A 20,454-nucleotide genomic window follows, 5' to 3' on the forward strand; every position below is an offset into this window, starting at 1 on the left:
GGGGTGCAAGGAGAGGAAGGGGGGAGGCAGGGAGGTGGAGAAGGGTGCAAAGAGATGGAGGGGGGACACAGGGAGAGGGAAGGGGGTGCGAAGAGAGGAAGGGGGCACAGGGTGATGGAGGGGGGACGCATAGGGGAAAGGGGTGCAGGGAAACGGAGGGGGATGCAGGGAGATGGGGGCGAGGAGAGGAAGGGGCCGCAGGGAGGTGGAGGGGGGACGGAGGGAGACTAAAGGGAGGTGCAAGGAGATGGAGGGGGAACGCAGGGAGAGGAAGGGGGTGAAAGAAGACGAGGAGGACGCAGGGAGGGGAAAGGGGGTGCAAAGAGCGGAAGGGGACACAGGGAGACGGAGGGGGGATGCAGGGAGAGGAGAGAGGTGCAAGGAGAGGAGGGGGTGCAAAAAGGAAGAGATGCAAAGAGACTAAAGGAGGGATGGAGGGAGACGGAGGGACACACACGAAGGGTATTCAAGGAGACAAGGGGGATTCAGGGAGACAGAGGGGCTGGGAAGGGGCCTCGGACACGGCGGGTCCGCGCCCGGCGGGTCCCAGTGCGGCGCCGGCACCTGTTGCCCGCGGCTCCCCAGCCGCCCCTGGCCCCGCGGGGGATGCCCGGGGGGAGCGAGAGGCTCGGTGCTCGGGTCCCCTCCCCGCCGAGGGTGCCGGGGCGCGGCCGGCGGGGGGGCGGCGGGCGGCGATGGCAGCGGCTGAGTCACGGCCGCGGCCCCACCTGCGTACTTAAAGCGCCGCCGGCGCCCTGCGCCGCACTCGGGCTGCGCTGCCGCCGGACGCCCTGCCGCTCCTCCTCCCCGTCACAGGGTTCTCGGCCGAGACGCAGCGGCCGCTGCATGAACGTTTGCCTCGGGAGTAAGAGAAGCGCCAGCAGCCCTCAAAATGCCGAAGCCGGTGAGCGGGGCGCGGGGGGGCGGCGGGGAGCCCCCGGGACGGGGCTGCGCGGCGGCTCCGGGAGCGGAGAAAGCGGCTGCTTTAAAACCAGGAGGAATCGCCCTGGCTGAGGGAGCCTTCCCAGTGCTGCGGGGACGGCGGCTCCGGGGCCAGCGAGCGGGGTTTGTCCCAGCCAGAAGCACCCGGGGCTCCTCGAAGAAGAGGTTGGGTGGCGCTGCCACTTGCCAGAGATGGCAGAGCAGCCCTGCCTGCCATTGTCGGCGTGGCTGCTGTGCTTCTCCGCAGGAAACTTGCGTCTGGGTGTCTGCGGACACGGAGAAACTTGCTTTTCTCTCCCTTGCTTTGTTATCTTAAAGACTTAAACGCCAGGAACTCAGCGCAGTTCTTTACGGTCGCCTTTATCCGTCCTTATCAAAAACCTGTTGTTTCCTTTTGTATCTCATTTTTAACGGAGCAAACTTGGCTGTCTCTTTCATCCCTTCTTTTTCTTCACACACTCGCTCTTCTTCTAGTTTCTTCTTTTGTTTTAAAGTCTGCTGCTGTTCTGCCGGTTAAAAACGATTCCCGTGCGGAACCAACTGCCTGATGCGAAGCTTTGAGCAGCCACTGGAGCAGCCGCACTCCTGAACTCTGAAGAGCATAATCAGGACGGATTGTTGCCGCTATCTGTTTTCGATAGAGGCAATATTTCTTAAAATGCAGCTCAGTGAAGGACTTGTGTATTGGCTACAGGCCGTGAAATGGGAGTAAACAAGCTTATCTTTATGGTAATAAGCGATTGGTGTTTTACCACCCTGACATTAAAGTCAATTTAGCTTATTTTTTTTTCCCCCCACTCCCCACAATGGAGTGCTTAGGTTAGGTTTACAGAAACTCCAATGCAAGTTATCAAAAAAAACAATTTAGATGCTCAGTCCTTTTAAGAACTCCTAAATCTTTGGTCTCTCTGGGTGTATTTCATCAGTAGGAGGTGTTATGTTACTGCGTATGAGAAATGCATACTGAAAAGACCCTTCTGCAAGCTGGGGAGAAAATATATGGTTTACAAAGCGTGGAAATAAAAGATTGTATGTGAATAATCTCTCTCTCTCTGCCTTATTAGCCATTTGCTAATTACAGAATGCTTTCTTGAAATATCCTGGTCAGAATAATCTGAAATCCTGGTTTAGGACTAAGTCGTATTGGAAGCCATGGATAGGTGTGGAAAAACTCTTTAATCTCTTTTAAAAAAAAATTGTAACTGTGTTCATCCTTTTTCTTGGTAGGGCTATGTTCGTAGTCCCTCGTAGATGGTGAATTTTGTTTGTTTCTTGGCTGACCAGCCAGTGAGTAAGAAAGGCCGATGGTGTAAACCATCTTGCACTGGGGAAAGAGTTCTGCTCTAGTGATTTCTAAAACACGATCTACTGCCTGAGATTTATGGGCAAGACTCTCTGTCACTAGTTTGTACAATATAAGCACTTTTTGCTTAATCCCGTGTGCAGTAGGGCCAACTGCCATAATTGTAAACAGAAAAGAGGAATTTTGCAGAGGTTATTTTACTAGAACACGCTGTTTGGTCTGAATGCTTCAGACTGAGACTGGATTTGGATCCTTCCCAACGTAGCTCATTTGGTCTTAATGCAGCTAAATAGGATTTCTGTCAGTTTGCAGGGAGCGGGGGGGGAAGGATATAAAGCTGTCACTCCGGAGGCAGAAGTGTGCTCAGGATAAACCCCACAGCAGCCTTTGGCATGCATAAAGAATGTTAGTATAAACTCTTGGGACATACAGGGAGGCAATTTTAGTTTCTGATGGGCATTTGACATGGGTGCTAAATATTATTACCTATGCTTGTCTGCATGTGTCATGTCTGCTTGGCCAAAGTACGCGTGATGTTGCTTGGCAGACTTCATGGTGTTGTGGGTAAAGTTTGACGTACTGGTCATCAGCTGTTGTCTTTATTTATAAAGAAAATGGCAAAATTTTGGCAGTGTCCTCTGGAAAAAACCCACAAATTTAAACCTTTATATGAAGCTTTTGTTTTAACAAAAATATGCAAATGCACACAAAGCTTATAGATTGTGTTTGGAATTTATTCTTTCACAGTAAACAAATAGTAAGTCGGTTAACACTAGAATGTTAGTGATTTTGTATTTTAATTTGCCAAAGTGAAGGGCTGGAAAGCCAACTGTATTCCATATTCTGTGGTAACATTTGCGCTAAATCAGTTGGGTCTGATGTGTGTCTACAATGGTTAATAAATTTTAGCAGCAGTCCAGAAAATAATTCCAAAGTAAATGTATTTGTCAATATAGGCAAGTGTTAAATTATAAGTTAACACAGATATTCTGCCATGGATAACTGTTAAAATAACCAAATCTCTCTGAGGTGAGCTATAAATATCCAACTTCTTGTACACAGCGAATAGGGGTTTATGGCTAGGAGTTCATCAACAGTTCAGATACGTAACTTCCATCTAGTCTGTGCAGAGGTTCAGTAGGTTTCACAGGTAGTGAATAATTATGTAAGGAAATGCAAGAGATGGCATCTTGTTCAAATCTTGCTGTGTTACCTGAAAAGAAGTGAAATGCTAAATAAACTTATTTCTCAGCCTTGCATCTGTTCATTACTGGAGCATCTGTCTGCTCTTTGCATTTTTTCCTAGATCCACTACCTTCCTTCTGTTTGGCTCATTGAATGGATGGTGTTTTAGCTGGATTACATCCTTTTGCAAAACAAACCAATCTAATAAATTGTGGCTAGAACAGCATGGCTGTGGGCTAATGAACATTACTTACAGGAGGTGAAGGAAACATGATCTCTGGTGTATAGACCTATTAATTTGATCTGACCTAGCAGCATTCCCTGTTACTTTATTGAAAGTGGGATTTTTTTTTATTTTTTTTTCTTGAGGAAAAAACTTAAAGCTTCGCAAGAAACAAAGTCACCTTTGCAGTAGGGTATTTGGTGTAGTGTCACACAAGAACTTTTAATACTTTTGCGCATGTATATAAAACTGTTTTAAAGAGAGGACAGGAGTAAAACCAGTGTAACAGCTTCTGGTGCTGAAGAGAAAATACAAGTGAATAATATCCAGAAACACAATTTTTTAATACTTTACTAATGTCCTGTGGGCAGAAGGCTGAGCATACTAATGAAATCTTCTGCCATGGTGCTGAGAGGGAGGGACACTATATAAGGGGATTGAAGGAGTGGGGTATTAAGGTCCTGTTGCAATAGTTAAACTTGGAGGGGTGGGGTAAGAAGGTCCCTCGCTATATAGGATAGAAGCATATGGATTAATTGGTGGTAGTGTGACTGCCTTGATGTTCGTGTCATCTGCAATGCATATGGTTTCTCTAATGGAAAGCATTAACAGAAGGTGCTGGTGAGATTTTTCCTTGAATGTAGGTTGCATTTATCTGTGTCCAGGAGAGACAAATTCAAAGCAGAACCTGGAGGAGGGCTTTAGGATGACTGGAGGCAGAAAGCTACCTCACGATAAGAGAGTGCATGGCTAGTTTAGCCTGGTAAAATTAAGCAACTTGTCTCTTCCTTTGCCTGTAGAAAATGTAAGGGGTTTAAATGCCAAAAGTAAGGAAGAACTGCTTTGAGCAGGCTTTCTTGTTTAAGAGACTTTTAAACATTAGAGCAGTTAAGTGTGAGTGGTAGGTTGGGTTTGTTTGTTTGTTTTCTTTTTTTGAGGGGGGTGGAGTAAGGTGTCAGTTTGCGCTTGTTGGTCTTGCTAGGAGACCATTCCAAGACATAATATCCCTTAGGATAAAGTTTGACAAGGACACAATTTTATGTTGCTGCCTGTAGGTGTGATTAACTGGAGCTGATGACTCAAAAGGTTTTTCCCAGTCTTGTGTTGTTAATAATGTGCTAGTGTGTGCTAGGCATTAAGTGGTTAGACGAGTCCTCCATACCTGTTTAATGCTGAATATTCATGACTTCTGAAAAAAAGGACTTGAAGACAGCATGCTAGTCTTCTGCCAAACCTTTTGGTGTCTGTCAGTAGATCATGGCAACAAGTTTATGATAAGCCAGTGCAAAGAGATGTAACTATAGTGACAGGAATTCATTCTAAATACTACTACTAGTAATAATAATAATAATAAGAATAATAGTTCCCAGATCTTCCCAATTTAATCTTGACTGTGTATCTTCTAACTGCATGTAGCAGTTTTAGCTCTGGGTTCTTCACAGGAGATTGCTGTAACTGGACTGCAATATTTTTCTTTTCATATTCTTCAGTATTCATAATTAATTAAAATACTCTTAGTTTATGGGTAGCTATAGATTTAGTCAGGAATAAAATCTTATCCTTTCCTTGTAAGCAGCAATTGCAGTACATCAGATGATGTGGTGTACTTGATACCAGGATGTGTCTACAGGTGCAAAATGGAAATATAAGGAAGCTTCCATTTGCCAAATGTGAGAACCTCCACTCAGAGCTGCAAAAGGAAGGTGAAGATTCTATTAATAATAAATTTAGGGAGTAGTTCACAGGCAACTAAAGTTATAAGAGAATGAGCTCACAGTTGTGCCAAAACCTGAATTACTGCATGAGCTGAGTAAGCGTTTCTGAGGGTAGTTTTGGTAGGGTAGCTGCTGTAGAGAAATCAGGCGTGTTAACTGTTATGTTAGTCACTGCTTAAAGAATTTCTTAGCCTTCTTAAAGGGCAGTAGGGGAGGGGGGGGCATAGATAAGCCTTCCTGTTCTTCTCCCTCCCTCCGCCCACATGAATGTCTTCCTCTGTCCATGGAAAAAACTGTGGTATGTCAGGACTTTTTGAGAATAAGGCTTCTTGATGGCTAGTGAAGATTTCCCCCATCGTTGTCATTCTTCTTTGGCACTCTGTGTCCAAATAGCTTTATGCTCACTGTAAATCCCATAATCACTCGATTGACCTTGAAGGAAGGCAATGATGCCTAAGATCACTGAACCACACTGCACACTGTAATGTATTTTAGCTACATTGTGTGCTTGTTTTGAAGCCTGGTTTCAGCAATAGATAACGTTTAGCCTGTGAGCTGGGAAGTGAAGCTCTTTGCGGAAGCAGTTGAAGTCTCTGCCTTTTACCTAACAATGTACAGCATCCTTTCCCTTAGGAAAGGGAGAAAATTGTTGCTATGTGAGGCTGGAAACAAGGCGTAGGTCAGTGTAACAGCTAACCATATTGCCTCCATATTGCTCATCTGTTCAGATCCAGAATCTGGGTTTTAAATCCTACTTCATATGGCGGAAAAATCACTTGCCTTCTCTTCCTCTGAGAGATTGTGAGTAGCAGCCATGTGCTTAGCTGTGACTGAGCACCACCTGGTACTAACAGCTGTCAATTAAAATAAAAATCCTGCATCTAAGAACTGATATTCAAGACTCCCATCTTCTAATTGACTAAGCAGGAGAAACTGTTGCTTGATGACCAAGACTTGTATTTGGCTACCTACTATGTAGGCTTAATGGAAGTGGTGCTGGTATCCCTACATGAGGTCTGTAGCCTTCTGCTGGGTTTGAGAAGGGAGTATGGAATTGCTGTGCTTTAAGAAAGGATTATTGTGCACTTGCTTTTCCCTCCCACTTTCGTGAGCAAGTGCTCTAGCTATTGAGTAAAACTCTGAGGCATCACTACACTATCTCTTTCCCTCTTGATTTTGAATTAAAATGTCCGTGTTTGCTGTGGTGGTTCTAACCTCAGTGTGGAATGTGTGAGAATCTTCTCTGGGCATATAAGTGGGTGGACATCTGGCTGATGGATCTTGAGCACGCTCATGAAATGGGTCTAGGGTGGCTCAGTTTTGAAAAGAGACCACCATTCTGCAGATGCATAAAGTGGATCTGAGCTGCCAAGCTACCTCAAGAAGCAAGGATTAAAGAGTCGCCTGTTTGCTTGGGTTTGCCTGAATTTAGCCTGTGTAGCCCAGTAGAGGACTTCAAACTCTATAGAATAGTATATGGGCACAGTTCTTTGTGGGAGCTGAAGTTATTCTTTAACGTCTAGCTGAATAAACTTCAATTGTGAAAGCTTAGCTTCCTTACTGTTTTGTCTTTGTAGAGATGAGTGATCATGGGAAGTTCCTGGTGTGCGAAGTGTTTGGTTTGAGTTGGTTGGTGGATTTGCATAATTGATAATCTGTGATCTCAGTATGGGAGAGAATAGCTTTCTGCTTTAAAAACTGATACAGTCATGCAGGCAAACTTTTGAAAGTTAGCTTTTCTGTCTCCGCTGTGCCCTGGCTATACTTTGCATATTTGTTTGCAATCACACTTCTGTATTGAAGGGCCTGTGAAATGTTTCATCTCAGAAGCCCTCAAACTGTTTTAAGGGTCAGGAAGGGGTATTTTGCCAGTCCTTCCAATCACTTTTCCTGTACATCTCTAACTCTTCAAGAGCAATTTCTTTGTGCTTGGGTGACATTCCAGGACTTGCAATGACCTACCTTTATCTGGGAGCAAATAGTACCTGTTGCATATTGTTTGAAGTAGTGTGTTGGGAAGTGTAAGCATTGTATCGGATACAGATCAGGTTATCAAGCTATCAGAGGTGATCGCATCACATAATCCCACTCATAAATTTCACGAATGCCATATGGAATGTTACACCAAAGTCTGTGTTGTAAAATGAAAGAGGCTGGCTATGGCACAGGTAAAACAGAAGGGTGGGATGTCGAATCAATAAATCTCTTTGACAAATGGATTCGTATCTAGAATGCGGGTGGAACATGCATCATTACCGGGTCTCGTGTGACTTGTTAAGCTGCTATTCCTCCTTAAGTAAATGGAGTTCATGTTCCTTCTGCACTTTGGCTTCTATAAGAACATGGCTGTCCTTGCTCAAGGCAGGCAAAAAGCCCCTATTGCCTAATAGTATCAATAATGTTGGCCAACAGCTGATGTCTGAGGAAGAATATTTCAAAGGTATGCACCATTGCTTTTCTCCAAGTTGCTGAGGTATTGGAGGCTGAAAGTTCCTGTATAATGAGTTACTAAATGGATTTCTGTGAAATTGTCCAACCTCCCTTGAAACCATGTGAACTTCAGCATCCACAGTGTGCTTTAACAAAGGCTGTCCTAGATAACCTTCACGTTGTTTGTGAAGTTATTTACAAAACTCCGTGCTACTGCACTATTAAAAAAACTTTTCTTCTGTATTTTTGATGCTTTGTAGTTATTCTATTGGTAGAGCAATGAGCATGTCCTTGTCAGCCATGTTCGTGTAACTCGTGAATTTATATGCTCTTACATCCTAGCCTCAAATAATTTTCTTTCAAACTAGAAAGTCCTAACTAGCGTAGGTTCACATCTGATGAAAATACTACTTCATATCCTGTAATGTCGCCATCTGGGAAGGGTACAGTTGTTGAGAACTTCTCCAACAGTTGGTTCTTGGTCCAATTAAACTCTTAGCTTATGATCCTGTGAAGAGAGTAAATTGTAGATTCTCCTTGTGTCACAGAGACCACCTTGCTCTTGCAACGTGCCATGCTTCCACTTCAGAATAACAGTCATTGTTCATTGTGCTGGTGCTGTTCGTACAGAGACAATTGAAAGTGTTGAGACCTGTGTGCTGGCAGGCTCATTGTTGCCTGATCTCCAGATGAATATCTTGGACTTCTGACCTCTTTGGAATGCCTCTGGGTTTTCCATGCACGTTGCTCTCTAGAACTTATGCCTCTGCATAAGCACTGGGATGGAATGCACCAATATTAGTACTCAGGCTCCAGGGAAGCTCTGAGGCTATTATAACTTGTGTTTAGATTATTCATGCTTTTGGACCCTGCCCCTGTGTGTTGTGACTTGGTACTGTAGAGTTCAAGTTTTGTGTGAATTGTTGTGTGCTTGTCATTTACAAATGAAAAAGACAAGCAAGGATATGAAATGGTGTATATGTTCTAAGGTACTGAGTTATTTTTTTATTTTCCATTGATGAGATTGCAGAAGGATCATATTACTTTATGTAGCTGACTTATTAAATGTTGGAGATGTTAAATCGTTTAAGACTGAAATTATAATAAAATTTGAAATCTTATACCTCTGTATTATCTGCACTTGGCCTCATGCTGATGTTTCTGATGGAAGACCACAAAAGGTGATTGGATTCGTTCTGCACTCTTGAGTGGCTTCATGAGATAAAGCTTATTTGAGGATTGGTTGTGGGACTTGCTTTAAAATTCATGTTTAGTCTCACAACTTCATTATGTTTAATTAGATGCAACAGCTGTCATGATAAAATAGTCTGTGTATGAAGGAGTTTCATCCAGTGGCCTGTAGCTTCCCTCTGTTTTTATCCTTCATGTACAAAGGACATATTGTTGTTGCAGTCTATGTTTCTAAATCCATCCTAACATCCGTTGAGGGCAAATGGCTCATCCAAGCAGCCGAGCTGAGCCTGCTGTCACTGGCTGTGTGATCTCTCTTCAAAGAACAGATTGCTGTTCGTACAGAGATAATTCTGGCAATGCTAATAGAGCATTGTACAGCATCAAAGAGTCTTTAAAGTGAATGCTAATGTATTTCAACAGAACACCCACCGTAAACCCTGCTGCTCCTTCCTAAAGTGTCTGTGTTCAGAGGGAACTGTTCCTACATCTCACAGAAAGTAAGAGCAAGTGTTTTGCATGAAAACGCAGGGTTTTGTTTAAGGGCAGTACCCTAGGGCCTTTCAGGCTTAAGCTGCATTGCTTTATGTGTTGCCAGAATATGGGGCTGTCCCTCAGTGACTTTACAGTTGAAAATATTAATTTTAAAATTTGAAAAAGGCCTCCAACTCTTTCAGTTTTTCAGCTTCTTTCTAACTTGAGACAGAATGATGCAGTCTCCTTGTTAGGAAAGAGTGTACAGCTCATACAGTTATTGCTCCTTAAATACTGAGGATTACTACCGAAAAAGATAATGATTGTAGAAGCTGCTGCATTGAAGTTGGCTAGTAGTTAAAGCTAACATCCATGCTGGACAGTTTTGAAGTAATTGCTAGCTTCTAGATTATTATATACAGCTGTATTAACCCTAAGTGGCATTTTCCCCCTCTTCTGGGAATATGAGTAAGGTTTTCAGGAACAAAGACCAGCCTACTGAACTCTACTGTTACCTGTTGTGAAGGCAGCAGTACCTAACTCTGCTTCATAGAGAAATTCCAGTGGAACGGGACTTAATGTTCCCATTTATTTGCAATGAGGAAGCAGTGTTTAACACAATGAGATTTGAAATGGAATGAGTCCTTTGGTTTGCAGTAGAGTTTGATTTAACACGGTATGCTGAGAAACTGGGTCAGTTGAATGGGTGCAGTGAGCTTGCCTTGTCAGTCGAATGGATGCCAATGAGGCCACCACCTATTCATGTTTCCTGAACTGATTTCTCAGTGCAGTGATTTCTCAGGCTGTTTAGTCTCTTGTCAGCAAACTGTATACTCCACAGTGTGGAAGGGAACATTCAGCACTATTTTGCTGTGCTGCCACTGCCCTCTCTGAAGTGGTAGGTGTTGGGCAGATAGCGCAGAAAGGATTCTGGCATGGGAGCAGATGAGTGAGGAGCGTGAGGTCCTTGCTGAAAGGCATTCTTCAGTGTTGTGCTGTACATGTCTCTCCTACTCTCATAGGAATTGGTTTTTCCTTCCCACAGAAGAAAAATTGCAGGGGTTTAATTTGCTTGCTCATTTTAGCTTCTTCACTATCCTTTAAATTATAAAAATGTAGCACTGAGGAGGACTTAAACCTGTATTTTCTGAAGGCTGAATGACAGTGCTTATATATTATCCCAGTATCTTACCCCTACAGCGATTGTTTCTTTTCCCATTACCGGGGGTTGCAAAATAAGAAGGGGATTTGGTGGTTGCTTTTTTTTTTATCTCATGGGTTTAAAAGTTGTTGTTATTTTCTATAAACATACTGTGTTTCAGAGGACTTCCATTTGGAATTGATCAGTGCCATGCTAACAAATCAACACCAGTTGAAACAACAAAAAAAAAAACTGAAATAAAATCACCTCGACCAACCTCAAGACACCTGACGTACAGATTAGAGCAGACTTTCCTTCATTAACTTGCTCCCTTCCGAAAGAAGTATTCAAATTTCTGTGGCAGCATTCCAAATGGCAAGTCATCAGGCAAGCAGAACAGAATAGTCACCTTCTAAAATGTTTCCGGTGACAAATACACTCAAGAATGTAATTTTTCCCCCCCTCTATGCAATAGCATTGCACCAGGAAATGTGGTGTTTCTCTAGGGATTATAATAGACCACATCCTTGTCTACACTCCTGCTGTAGCCTATTGTTTGCAAGCCTGTCATTTGTTCATCTCTTCATCTGCCTCTTGTCTGTTGTCACCCCTTCAAACGTAACACCTGTAACTATTTCTCAGACCTACCAAGTTCTTTGAATTCCAGCCATGTTCTTCTAAAGAATTTTTTTGCTCTTGACTAGGTGCTGTTTGTGAACTTGAAAGTGCCCTCTGTCTTTCAGAGACCATGAGAATACTTAACTGTATTTTCTTACTCCGTTCACCCTACAACATTCACATTGCCCTTTCAATACCTTGGCCTGCCGTGAAAAGGTCAGAGTGTGTCCCCCCAGTAGCTGCAGCAAGATGAAGGTGCTGAGCCCAGCTGGGAGGGAAGTTGTGCTTTGGCAGTCCTGCAGCAGTGAAGAGAATTGATCATTTGCTTGGTATTGTCTCCTGCTTTGACAGAAGCTATGGAGAATTAAGGTGCACAACTTGTCATTCAGTTGTAATTTCATGTGGCTCAGATTTGTATGCCTGGTGTGTGTTGTATGGGACGCATGAAGTATGTTACTCATGAGGTTTAATTCCTTAGGCAGGTTATTTTGTCAGCAAAGAAACAGAACCGGCTTTAAGTGCCGTGTTCTTGACATGGTGTTCATAAATACTGAAGTATATTATAATAAATTGAACTAATATCTCTCCAGTTGCTTGGATTATTTTCCTTGGACCCTCCCAGAGCTGTGCTCTCATGTCCACAGTCTCTGAACAACAAATTGTTGACTTAAGTAATTTGTGGAAGATGGAGAAATGCAAACACTGAAGTGTTGTTAGCAGGTCAGCTCTGAGCTCTCAAGCTTCTAGAATTTTTTTCCTTAATCAAAGTTGAAAATTTTTCCAGCATAGTTTCCAGGAGCTGCAATTACAATTACTCCACCGGTTAGCACAATATCTTTCCTTATTGTTGGACCTCGAACCAATGAACACTAATGCATAGAATGTGGAGAAATGGAGAGCAGTTTCGGTGCCCTTCTGATGCTGGTATGTGAAATTGCTTTTCCTTGTACCAGATACCTCATCACCACATGCATCTGTGAACTGATCTGGTGGCTAAGAGTGAAATGAGATTGCTTTGCCTGCACAGATGCATTGCAGCTGGGGGCAAAAAGCTTCTCTGTTACTTGTTACAAGTCCAATAGTAGTTATTTCTTGTGTGGTGGAAGAGTGCAATACTACTGCTTTCTTAGCAGTATTCTTAATACCACTGCTTTCTCTCATTTGTTGTTAAGACACATTCCTTCGTATTCCTTCAGCACAAGCACATCTATGTACTATACAGTCAATTTGAGTACGTGCAGGAAACTCTTAACAGGTCTGCATGCTGTTTTTCATAGTATGTTCTGTGCAGGTGCAGCACTTCAAAACCCCTTATCCCCTCTGTGCTATGCGGTTGAACTGCCTACGTGCAGTACCTACTTGCCTGGGATTTCCAGACATCAGTGACTGAAGAGAGAAGGTATGCCTATCTTGGTTTCACCACTGTGATACTGTTAATTGTCACCACTTGGAAAGACACTTCACTAACATTTGCACTTGTAAACCTGCTATTTAAGAGACTTTGGTCTTTATCCCTCCTTGGAAAGAGGAAGAAAACATTCCTGAGCATGGTCTGAGGCATTTAGAGCTGCATAATGGTAATGATAGGCAACACGGTTAAGTACTGGTTTGTCAGGTGTATATGGGTAAAAGTTGGTATTTACTGCCCTTTATCTTATGTATTGACTGGAAATAAATTGTATGGTATTTTAAGCGACTTGCACAAGTTCATGGTTTCACTGAACTATTTTATTATGCAGGTGAACATAAGGATTATTAGATTTCATGCATCAGAATGCAAAATATCCTTGTTGGCTTACTGTATGTGAGGGCTGTGGATTTCTTTTTTTTTTCTGCTCTCCTGGCCTTTTCCCCTTCAGTGTAGGATGTTTTGCAGGGGAGCTGCAAATACCTGTGCATGCATGGTGTCCAACACACCTGGAGATGGGGGCATTTGTGAGAGGAAGCATTTGAAAAAGCAGTGTTATCTTGGGTTCCTGTTTAGGTCTTGGATCTTACAGGAGGTGTTGCACTCAGCTGGTTGGAAATGCATTCTCTCCATAAGACACAATGTTTTTTGAATGATTTTCAAATTGCACTTCAATTTTCCAAGTTAGATACTGTATGGTGCACAGTCTTTGAAAGGCTGCTGTGTCCCATACATTGATCTACTGATGTAGCATTAGATGAGATGTTGTCTTGACAAAAAAAAAAAACCCACCAAAAATGTAAGAACAAACGCATGACTTGAGGACATTGCTAAAGCAAGGAAGATCCCATTATAACTACTGTAACTTCTAGTAAAAGAGCTTTCTATGGTATTACAATTATTTAAACAATATATGAGTTTCTCTCCAGTTCAGTCTTTCATCTTACTTCCACTCTTTTGTCCCAGTTGGAAATGTGGGTGACGTTACAGTCCACCTTGGACAGTACTAAGTCTTGGTTCAGTCATTCAGTGTAGTGAGTGAGTCAGTTTCTGTTGTCTCTTATGATTAATGGAGGTTTTTTTTTTTTTCCTTTTTGTGCAAATGGTATTGCGTTTTCAAGAGCATGTTTTTCCCCCTCTGGATCAAATTTGTTAGCAATTTTATGCATCCAAAGACAAGGGAAGAGGAAAACCTTGTTCTGTAATATTTGTGTACACACAAGCAAACCACCTAAGGCCCTATTTGTCATTCATTTTAAGTATATTAGTCTTAAACATAAGTATAATCTTTATTAGTTATGGCATCGGCCTATTGAAAAGTGAAGTTACATTTTACTGACTGGGATTTTTAGCATGCTGTGTGCGTTTAAAACACCTTATTTGACGTCTAACAGCCATGTGCTTTTCTCCCTCTTCCATGCACCTGTGTTCTGGAACAATTAAAAAGTGCTTTATTTTTGGTTATGGCTTTGGTTTTGTCCTGGGGTACTTCTAGGATTTCGTAGCGACCTTACAAATGACCTGCCTTGCCTACACAAGCAGCTTGTGTAGGTTAACAGGGCTTCACTTGGGGAAGTTATCTTAACTGTCTTGCTGGTTTTGTTGCTGATAGAAATTAGTTTGAGTTATTCCCCGTTTTCCTTCCTAACTATATCTTGAATTGGTTAGCTCCTTGGGTTTTGATTTAATCATCTGGGCACCATGGAGAGTTTCATGTGCGGTGATCTGAATGCCAAACTGATTGTCTCACAGCCTGACAGAAATGAAGGTTTCCCCAGACAGTCTAAACCAGGGTTTCGAGTGGGTTAAGATCTGTTTGCCTGTTTCACTAGCAGCTTCTCTTGGTTAAAAGCTTGTGTGGAGTGGTTGTTGGACATCCGTTTAGAACCAGTGTTAAAACCATTATGCTGTTCTTGAAATCGAAGCCAAGGTTTGGAGCTGAGAAACATAAGCAAGAGGACTTAATATGGCGGGAAGGAGTCATTGAAGTGACAACTGTTTGGGGCCCTCTCTTTTCTTGCTCTGCCTGTCCTGTGGCTAGCAGCTTGTCTGAGGGCATACCAGGGGATTTCTCTGTATCCTGCTGGTTGTTCAGCCCTTTAAGAACACAAACTAACCTTTATCACACACCTGAAATGTCCTCGAAGGCTTTTTGGATAACCAAATAAATGTGTTCCTGCGTGGCTCATGTTCTTGCTTATGCCTTTAAATGACTGAAGTGGAAAGCAGACGACTTCAATTTTTGGCCTTAATAGTTAACTAAAATAATTCTTGAAAGATGTAGCAGGTAGATGGCTTTAGCACAAAATAGCTTGTTATGTAGCTGATGCTTTAGAAATGGGGCTGTATCCAGAAAGATCTTTTAGGGTTGGAGTAATACAAGGTATTCATCTAGATTAGGGAGTTTACAGTGTTTTTTAGTAGCAGATAACCATTTAGAAAATAAAGTACAAGATGAAGGTACTTGTACTAGCTGGAATTTTGTGGTCAGCCATACTGCAGGTTTGCTGGTTCAAGTTCTTTAGCTTGTAAAGTGATTTTTTTTTTTCACGTCTGCTGTGGTGTTTCAACCAGAAGCACAAATAACTTGCACAATACAAAACTGTGGATTAAAAGCATATGTTTTCTTGCAAGGGGGTAGAAGGGGATTAGAATATGATTAGGGATTTATTGTTGAGAGGGATTAAGCACCAGGAGCTTTTTAAGGTCACATCTTTGAACTGCAGTCCTCCTGTTCCTGAGAGCTTGGTATCTGAATTTCCCTTCCTTGCTACACTGGAAACACTATTTGGGAAATCTTTGGTTCTTGAGGCACAAGCGGAAAGCCATAAGCATAAGTACATGCTTCATTATGAACCCCAAATGCTGCAGCTGGGAAAGGAGCTTTTTGAAAACTTTTCTTGCTTGCTCTTTCTTGTTGCTTCTGTAGGGACAACTGCTTTAGAATTAGAAATACAGCTTGGAAGTGACAGGGCACATCAGTAGTCATCTTCTCTGGTTTAGTTCTGGGGTTCCATGACTTGGAAACTGCCTTCAGTCATCTTTCTGTAGGAGGGTCCTCTTGTCACCTTGGAGAGAGCAGGAGAAAGAAACAACTTTCTAAAGGCTAAAAGGCAGAATGCCTTCATGTCTTACTAAAAAAAGAACACAAACATTTCTTATGTATTTGACTACAACTAGCTGAGGCAACTTGTTTTATTCACAGTTCTGTGCTAACTGTAACATTGTTTTACCTGACATTTATCCTAGAGTTTAAGTATACATAATTATGTGGCTAGAAAATGCTGCAGTTTCAAGGGTTTGTAGTAAGTGATTCTATTCTTCTTCTGCCCCTCTTCATTTCTTCAAATGTGTGTTTCTGTGCTGGGCACCAGTGCCGCAGCTGTAGGAGGCTCGCCTGGTCTGTCAGCTCTGGCTTTCTGTGACATGACATTTATAAAATGTCAGGGAAATGTAATGAAATTTTCTCTGCATGGCATACCTGTTGTATGGCCTTGGATCTGCATGTCCACTTTTTCTTCCCTTTTGTTTAAAATGCCAAGCTAAAAGTCTGAAGTGTTTGTAGAACTATATTACGGGATCATCCCAGTTTGTTTGGTTTTTTGAATTTGTTTTGGGATGTTGTGGTTTTTTTTTTTTTTTTTTTTTGAGACACAGTGTAACATTGCAAGTAGTCAGAACAGTTGAGAGATAATCCTTTCCTGATCTGCCGTTTTGCTGGTCCCTATGCTGTTCCCTGCAAGCTTAGTGGCTGCTTTTGTCTCCAGATTAACTGCTAATACACTTTTTCTAGTCATTTAACACTCTTGCCTTATGCATGCAAGACTAACCTCTGTGTTGCAGTCTATTCCTGCCATTGCCGTAAATCTGGTTATGTTATTTCTTCACTAACAGCAATAGCTTGGTGAACTCTCGCCCTATAGCGTCATTCAGTATGTGTAACTGCTGGCTTTATGTGCTAAGTAGGTTTTTATGAAAAGAATGAAGCTTTATCAGGTTAATGCTGATTGCACTTCATAAGAATAATCTGCAGCCTTTTGCCTTTAAAACCTCAGATTAATTCCAGCTCTAATATAAATGGAAGTTAAATTATAAGTCTTAAATTTAATTTAGTCATTAGAGCCTTATGTAATCCAAGGGATGGCCCGCAGGCAGCTATGCTGTGCACTCACAGGAGCTCTCATTCCAAGGGGGTTTAGGCTTGGAAACAGTCAACTCTAAAATGCCCTCTCATTTAACCAGGCTCAGTCCAATCCTGTGTTGAGTAGGAAAACCTACAGAGATCTAGATAAGACAGCAAAGTCAGTCCTCAATTACGTTGGCTGGTGCGATAACACAAATCTCATTGGGGCTTAAGTGTGTATATTATGGAGGTTACGGTAGTGCATCAAAGTGTGGAGATGGTATTGTACACAAAGTACTGTGTTAACACCAAGAAACAGCTTTCAGTACGTCTTAAACAATGCTTTTTGTTTTTCTCCTTAGATCAATGTTCGAGTTGTTACTATGGATGCAGAGCTGGAGTTTGCCATCCAGCCAAACACTACAGGCAAGCAGCTGTTTGACCAGGTCAGTGAAGGATTGGTATGGGCTCTTGTTGTTTAAGCTTGGAGTGCATTTCAGACTACAGTGTTTTCTTAAGACTGGATTCCAATCCTACCTTTCTTCTCTCCACCTTCTAATCTCAGGGCCCTGGTTTGAACTATGACCCCTAAATCCCATCACAGTAAAAGAAAAAAGCAAAAAATCCTTGCAGGTACATGATGTTCCAGGGAAACATGTCTTCCTAGCAGTGTCATAAAGGATCTGAAATGTTTCAGCAGCATAGGTAGCATTTAAAAATGCACCTCTTGCTTACAGCTTAGCTATTGTTTATTTAAATTCTAAAGTTGAAATTGTGTCCCTGTGGATAAAACCCTTCAGAATCAGGTCTTCAAATGGCCAGCGAAGGTATAGGCATAGCTGCGTTCATTCAGAAGCTGAGTTGTAGGTAGCCACTTGCCAGAGGTGTTCAAGTTTGCTAAAGTACCGGAAAACCAGAGAAGTTTGATTTCCATGCAGCAACTATAGCAATATGCCTTGAAAGGAGCCTCTGCACAGCAGGGTGGAGCAGACACTTGTCCAGCCTCCCCTGGGGGTTCCCAGTGGAGTGGAGAGCATGAGTAGCCAAGACTCTTCCCCCTTACTGTTGTTAATGCAGTAGCAGGAAAAATAATGTACAGGTCTGTTTGGAGATGGACCTACAAAGGTCAGATAAAGACAACTGAAATAAACCATAAAGCACTTTGTAAAACTTTATTATCCTTTTCTGAAGGAGCTTTCTTTTATAAAACTGAAATAAGGCCTGGACTTCAGCAGAAAAAAAAAAATCAATTTACTGTTCTGTAGTGTAGAAAATAAAAAAGCTTTTTCCTGCTGGAATGCTGAAAACTAAGAATTTACTTATGTAGACATCAGTTACACATGTTAAGCTGTTTACAAAGTGCTATAGCAATTCTTTTGTACTTCTCCCCTTGTCCCTTGCTAGCCTGATAGCAAAGGGTGGTTGAGCTTTAACTCAAGTAACAGAACCAGCTAAACAATGCCCATTCCTTCTAAGTTTTTGTTAGTACGTTTCTTGTTTCGGTGAGATAGCTAAACCCACAGAAACCAAACACTTAACAAAAAACTTCTATTTGATTCTTGGAGGGAGTGAAAGGAGGAAACCAAATTATTAATTCCTTCTGATTATTACTGATGTGGAACAAACATGTTGACTGGAAATTTAATGAAGTGCATATGAAACCTGCATTTTTATGGAACCACCGTTTGATGTTTGACCTTCCATTCACTGCTGATCACCCTTGTATGAGGGTAACCTCCTCTCACAACCTCTTCCATGTTAACTCAAAATAGAGAACTGAGGCTTCATTTCTTGGGGTACAAAAATCCAAATTACAAAAAAATAGGTTTTAAAAGCAGTGCCTTAGATCAGGTAGTGTAAGTATGTCTTGTGTTCCGTATGACAAGGATTCAGTAAGGACTTTTTTCCCCCCCTCATATATTCACTATTGTTTACATCAGTTAGAGTCATCTCTGACAGTAGAGAAACTATTATACTGTCTTGACCTCCAGAAGCACAAAATCCTGAGAACGCAGGAAAAGATGCATAGCTTCAAATCCAGGGTAGTTTTATCTTGCTGTCTAGGTAGTTCTGGATTTCTGAAGACTGCCTGTTTCAGCCCTTACTGCACAATTGGGATACACTATGACCTCATGAAGATTTGCTCCTTACATCCTATGGTTTGGGTTTAAAACCCATGACTGCAAATTCTTATCCATAGTCCATACCTTGTGGAGGTGCATTTCTGCATATCAAGAGATAGGTAGAAGTCTGCAGCACAAAACTGGGGAGGGCGAAGACTGTATGTTTAGCTGCAACTGTTCCAAAAACCTCTCTTCCCTTCTGCTGTGCAAGCCTTTTACTGGGCACTTATTTGAGCTGGAGTTTACACTCAGATAAAGCCTACGGAAGCAGCAGGTTTTCACAGGTATGAGGAGTGGCCCAGCTTGAACTGCAGAACCTCTGTGGGGGAACAGGACATTGAAGAAGCCACCTAGTTTTAAAAGACAGCTATCAAAACTGCTCTGGAATTCCCCTTGTGCTTTAGGCTTTGTTAGCATAAGTATATCCTGCATGTAAAGTGGGGTATAGCTCCCTTTCTGTAAAAGGGGGGAAAATGGTGGAAACATGTGAATGTTGAGCTCGGCTTCACTTAACCTAGACCTGTGTTTTATGTTGCAATGGTCCAAGGTGTCCCAAGAACCAACACAGTGGCCTCTGCAGCTGGCTGGAGTACCTCCCAGGCAGTTGCGTGCCGTCAGATGGAGGAGAGTGTGCCACTGGCAGTTTCTGGGAGTGAGTGGGTTTCTGGGGTGAATGGGCAGACTTAATATTTGCTGCTTCATGCATTTTAGGGGCAGGGGAGGTGTCTCCCATCTTGAATATAATGCCTTGGTTCTTGGTTCTTCCTTGTTTTGTTACAGAGGAAGTTTACAAACCACTTCCCAGAATGCAGGCTAAAATATTCATGTCTTTGTTCTTTGTACTGGAACTCAAATGGTCAAATTGTGAAGTTTTGCTTATTTTCTCCCTCCTCAACTTTAGGTTTTGCTAACAGCTCGAGGGGTAACTTCTGCAAGCTTTCTAGCTTGATTTATAGAAAAAGCATACTTTTTTCTGTTGTAAGAGACATTCAGAAATAATCACCTGATAACCGCTTCATTTATGCAACTCTCTATTTTTACAAAGTTGCAACACTTTTTTGTGCAATAGGAAGTCCCTCGCTCAACATACCCCTGCTTTTCTGCTAGATGGAGTAAACCCCAGTTCTGACCCTTCTAAAAACATATTTAACTGTCAAATCTTGTCTGTTCTGTGGTGAAACGAGCCACTTAAGGGGAGAAGGGAAAAGGAATTTTAGTCAGGTAAAGGCTGAAGTATTTTCAGATCCCAGCTTGTCTTTAAAAGTTAGGGTGGTTGGGTTTTTTTCATTTGTTTGGCTGGGGTCTTTTTTCACATAAATTCTAGTTAGGTACAACTAGTTACTTATGGCCCTGCTGAAATAGAGTATAAAAACCAAAGCCTGCTGACTACAGGCAATAGTGTCTAGCTATGAAGGTGTCTGATTTCCTTAATGCACTGACCTGCTTATAATTAAAAATTTTATTTCCTTAGTGACATTTTTCATGCTACCATGCAATTGTCTTGGTCTGCCTGTATTACTAAACTTTATAGATTCCTTGTTATTCAACATCAGACTAACAGTAATCCTCGAAGTGCTG

General features: G+C 42.1%; 1 protein-coding gene across 2 annotated transcripts in view; it reads left to right on the forward strand.

The window, feature by feature from the left end:
- Window positions 1-500: 500 nt before the first annotated feature.
- EZR (ezrin) overlaps window positions 501-20,454 on the forward strand; it is a 35,973-nt gene continuing 16,019 nt past the window's right edge. Inside the window, exons 1-2 of one of the 2 annotated variants that reach the window (XM_054062249.1) lie at window positions 501-904; window positions 17,116-17,199. In XM_054062249.1, coding sequence (XP_053918224.1) covers window positions 893-904; window positions 17,116-17,199 — 96 coding nt within the window. In that variant the 5' untranslated portion in view covers window positions 501-892. Of the gene's footprint in view, window positions 905-17,115; window positions 17,200-20,454 lie in introns of those variants that run through there. The other variant, XM_009563409.2, reaches the window with a different exon arrangement.

This window comes from Cuculus canorus, chromosome 3 (assembly GCF_017976375.1).
Source record: "Cuculus canorus isolate bCucCan1 chromosome 3, bCucCan1.pri, whole genome shotgun sequence".
In the NCBI taxonomy this organism is placed as follows: domain Eukaryota; kingdom Metazoa; phylum Chordata; class Aves; order Cuculiformes; family Cuculidae; genus Cuculus; species Cuculus canorus.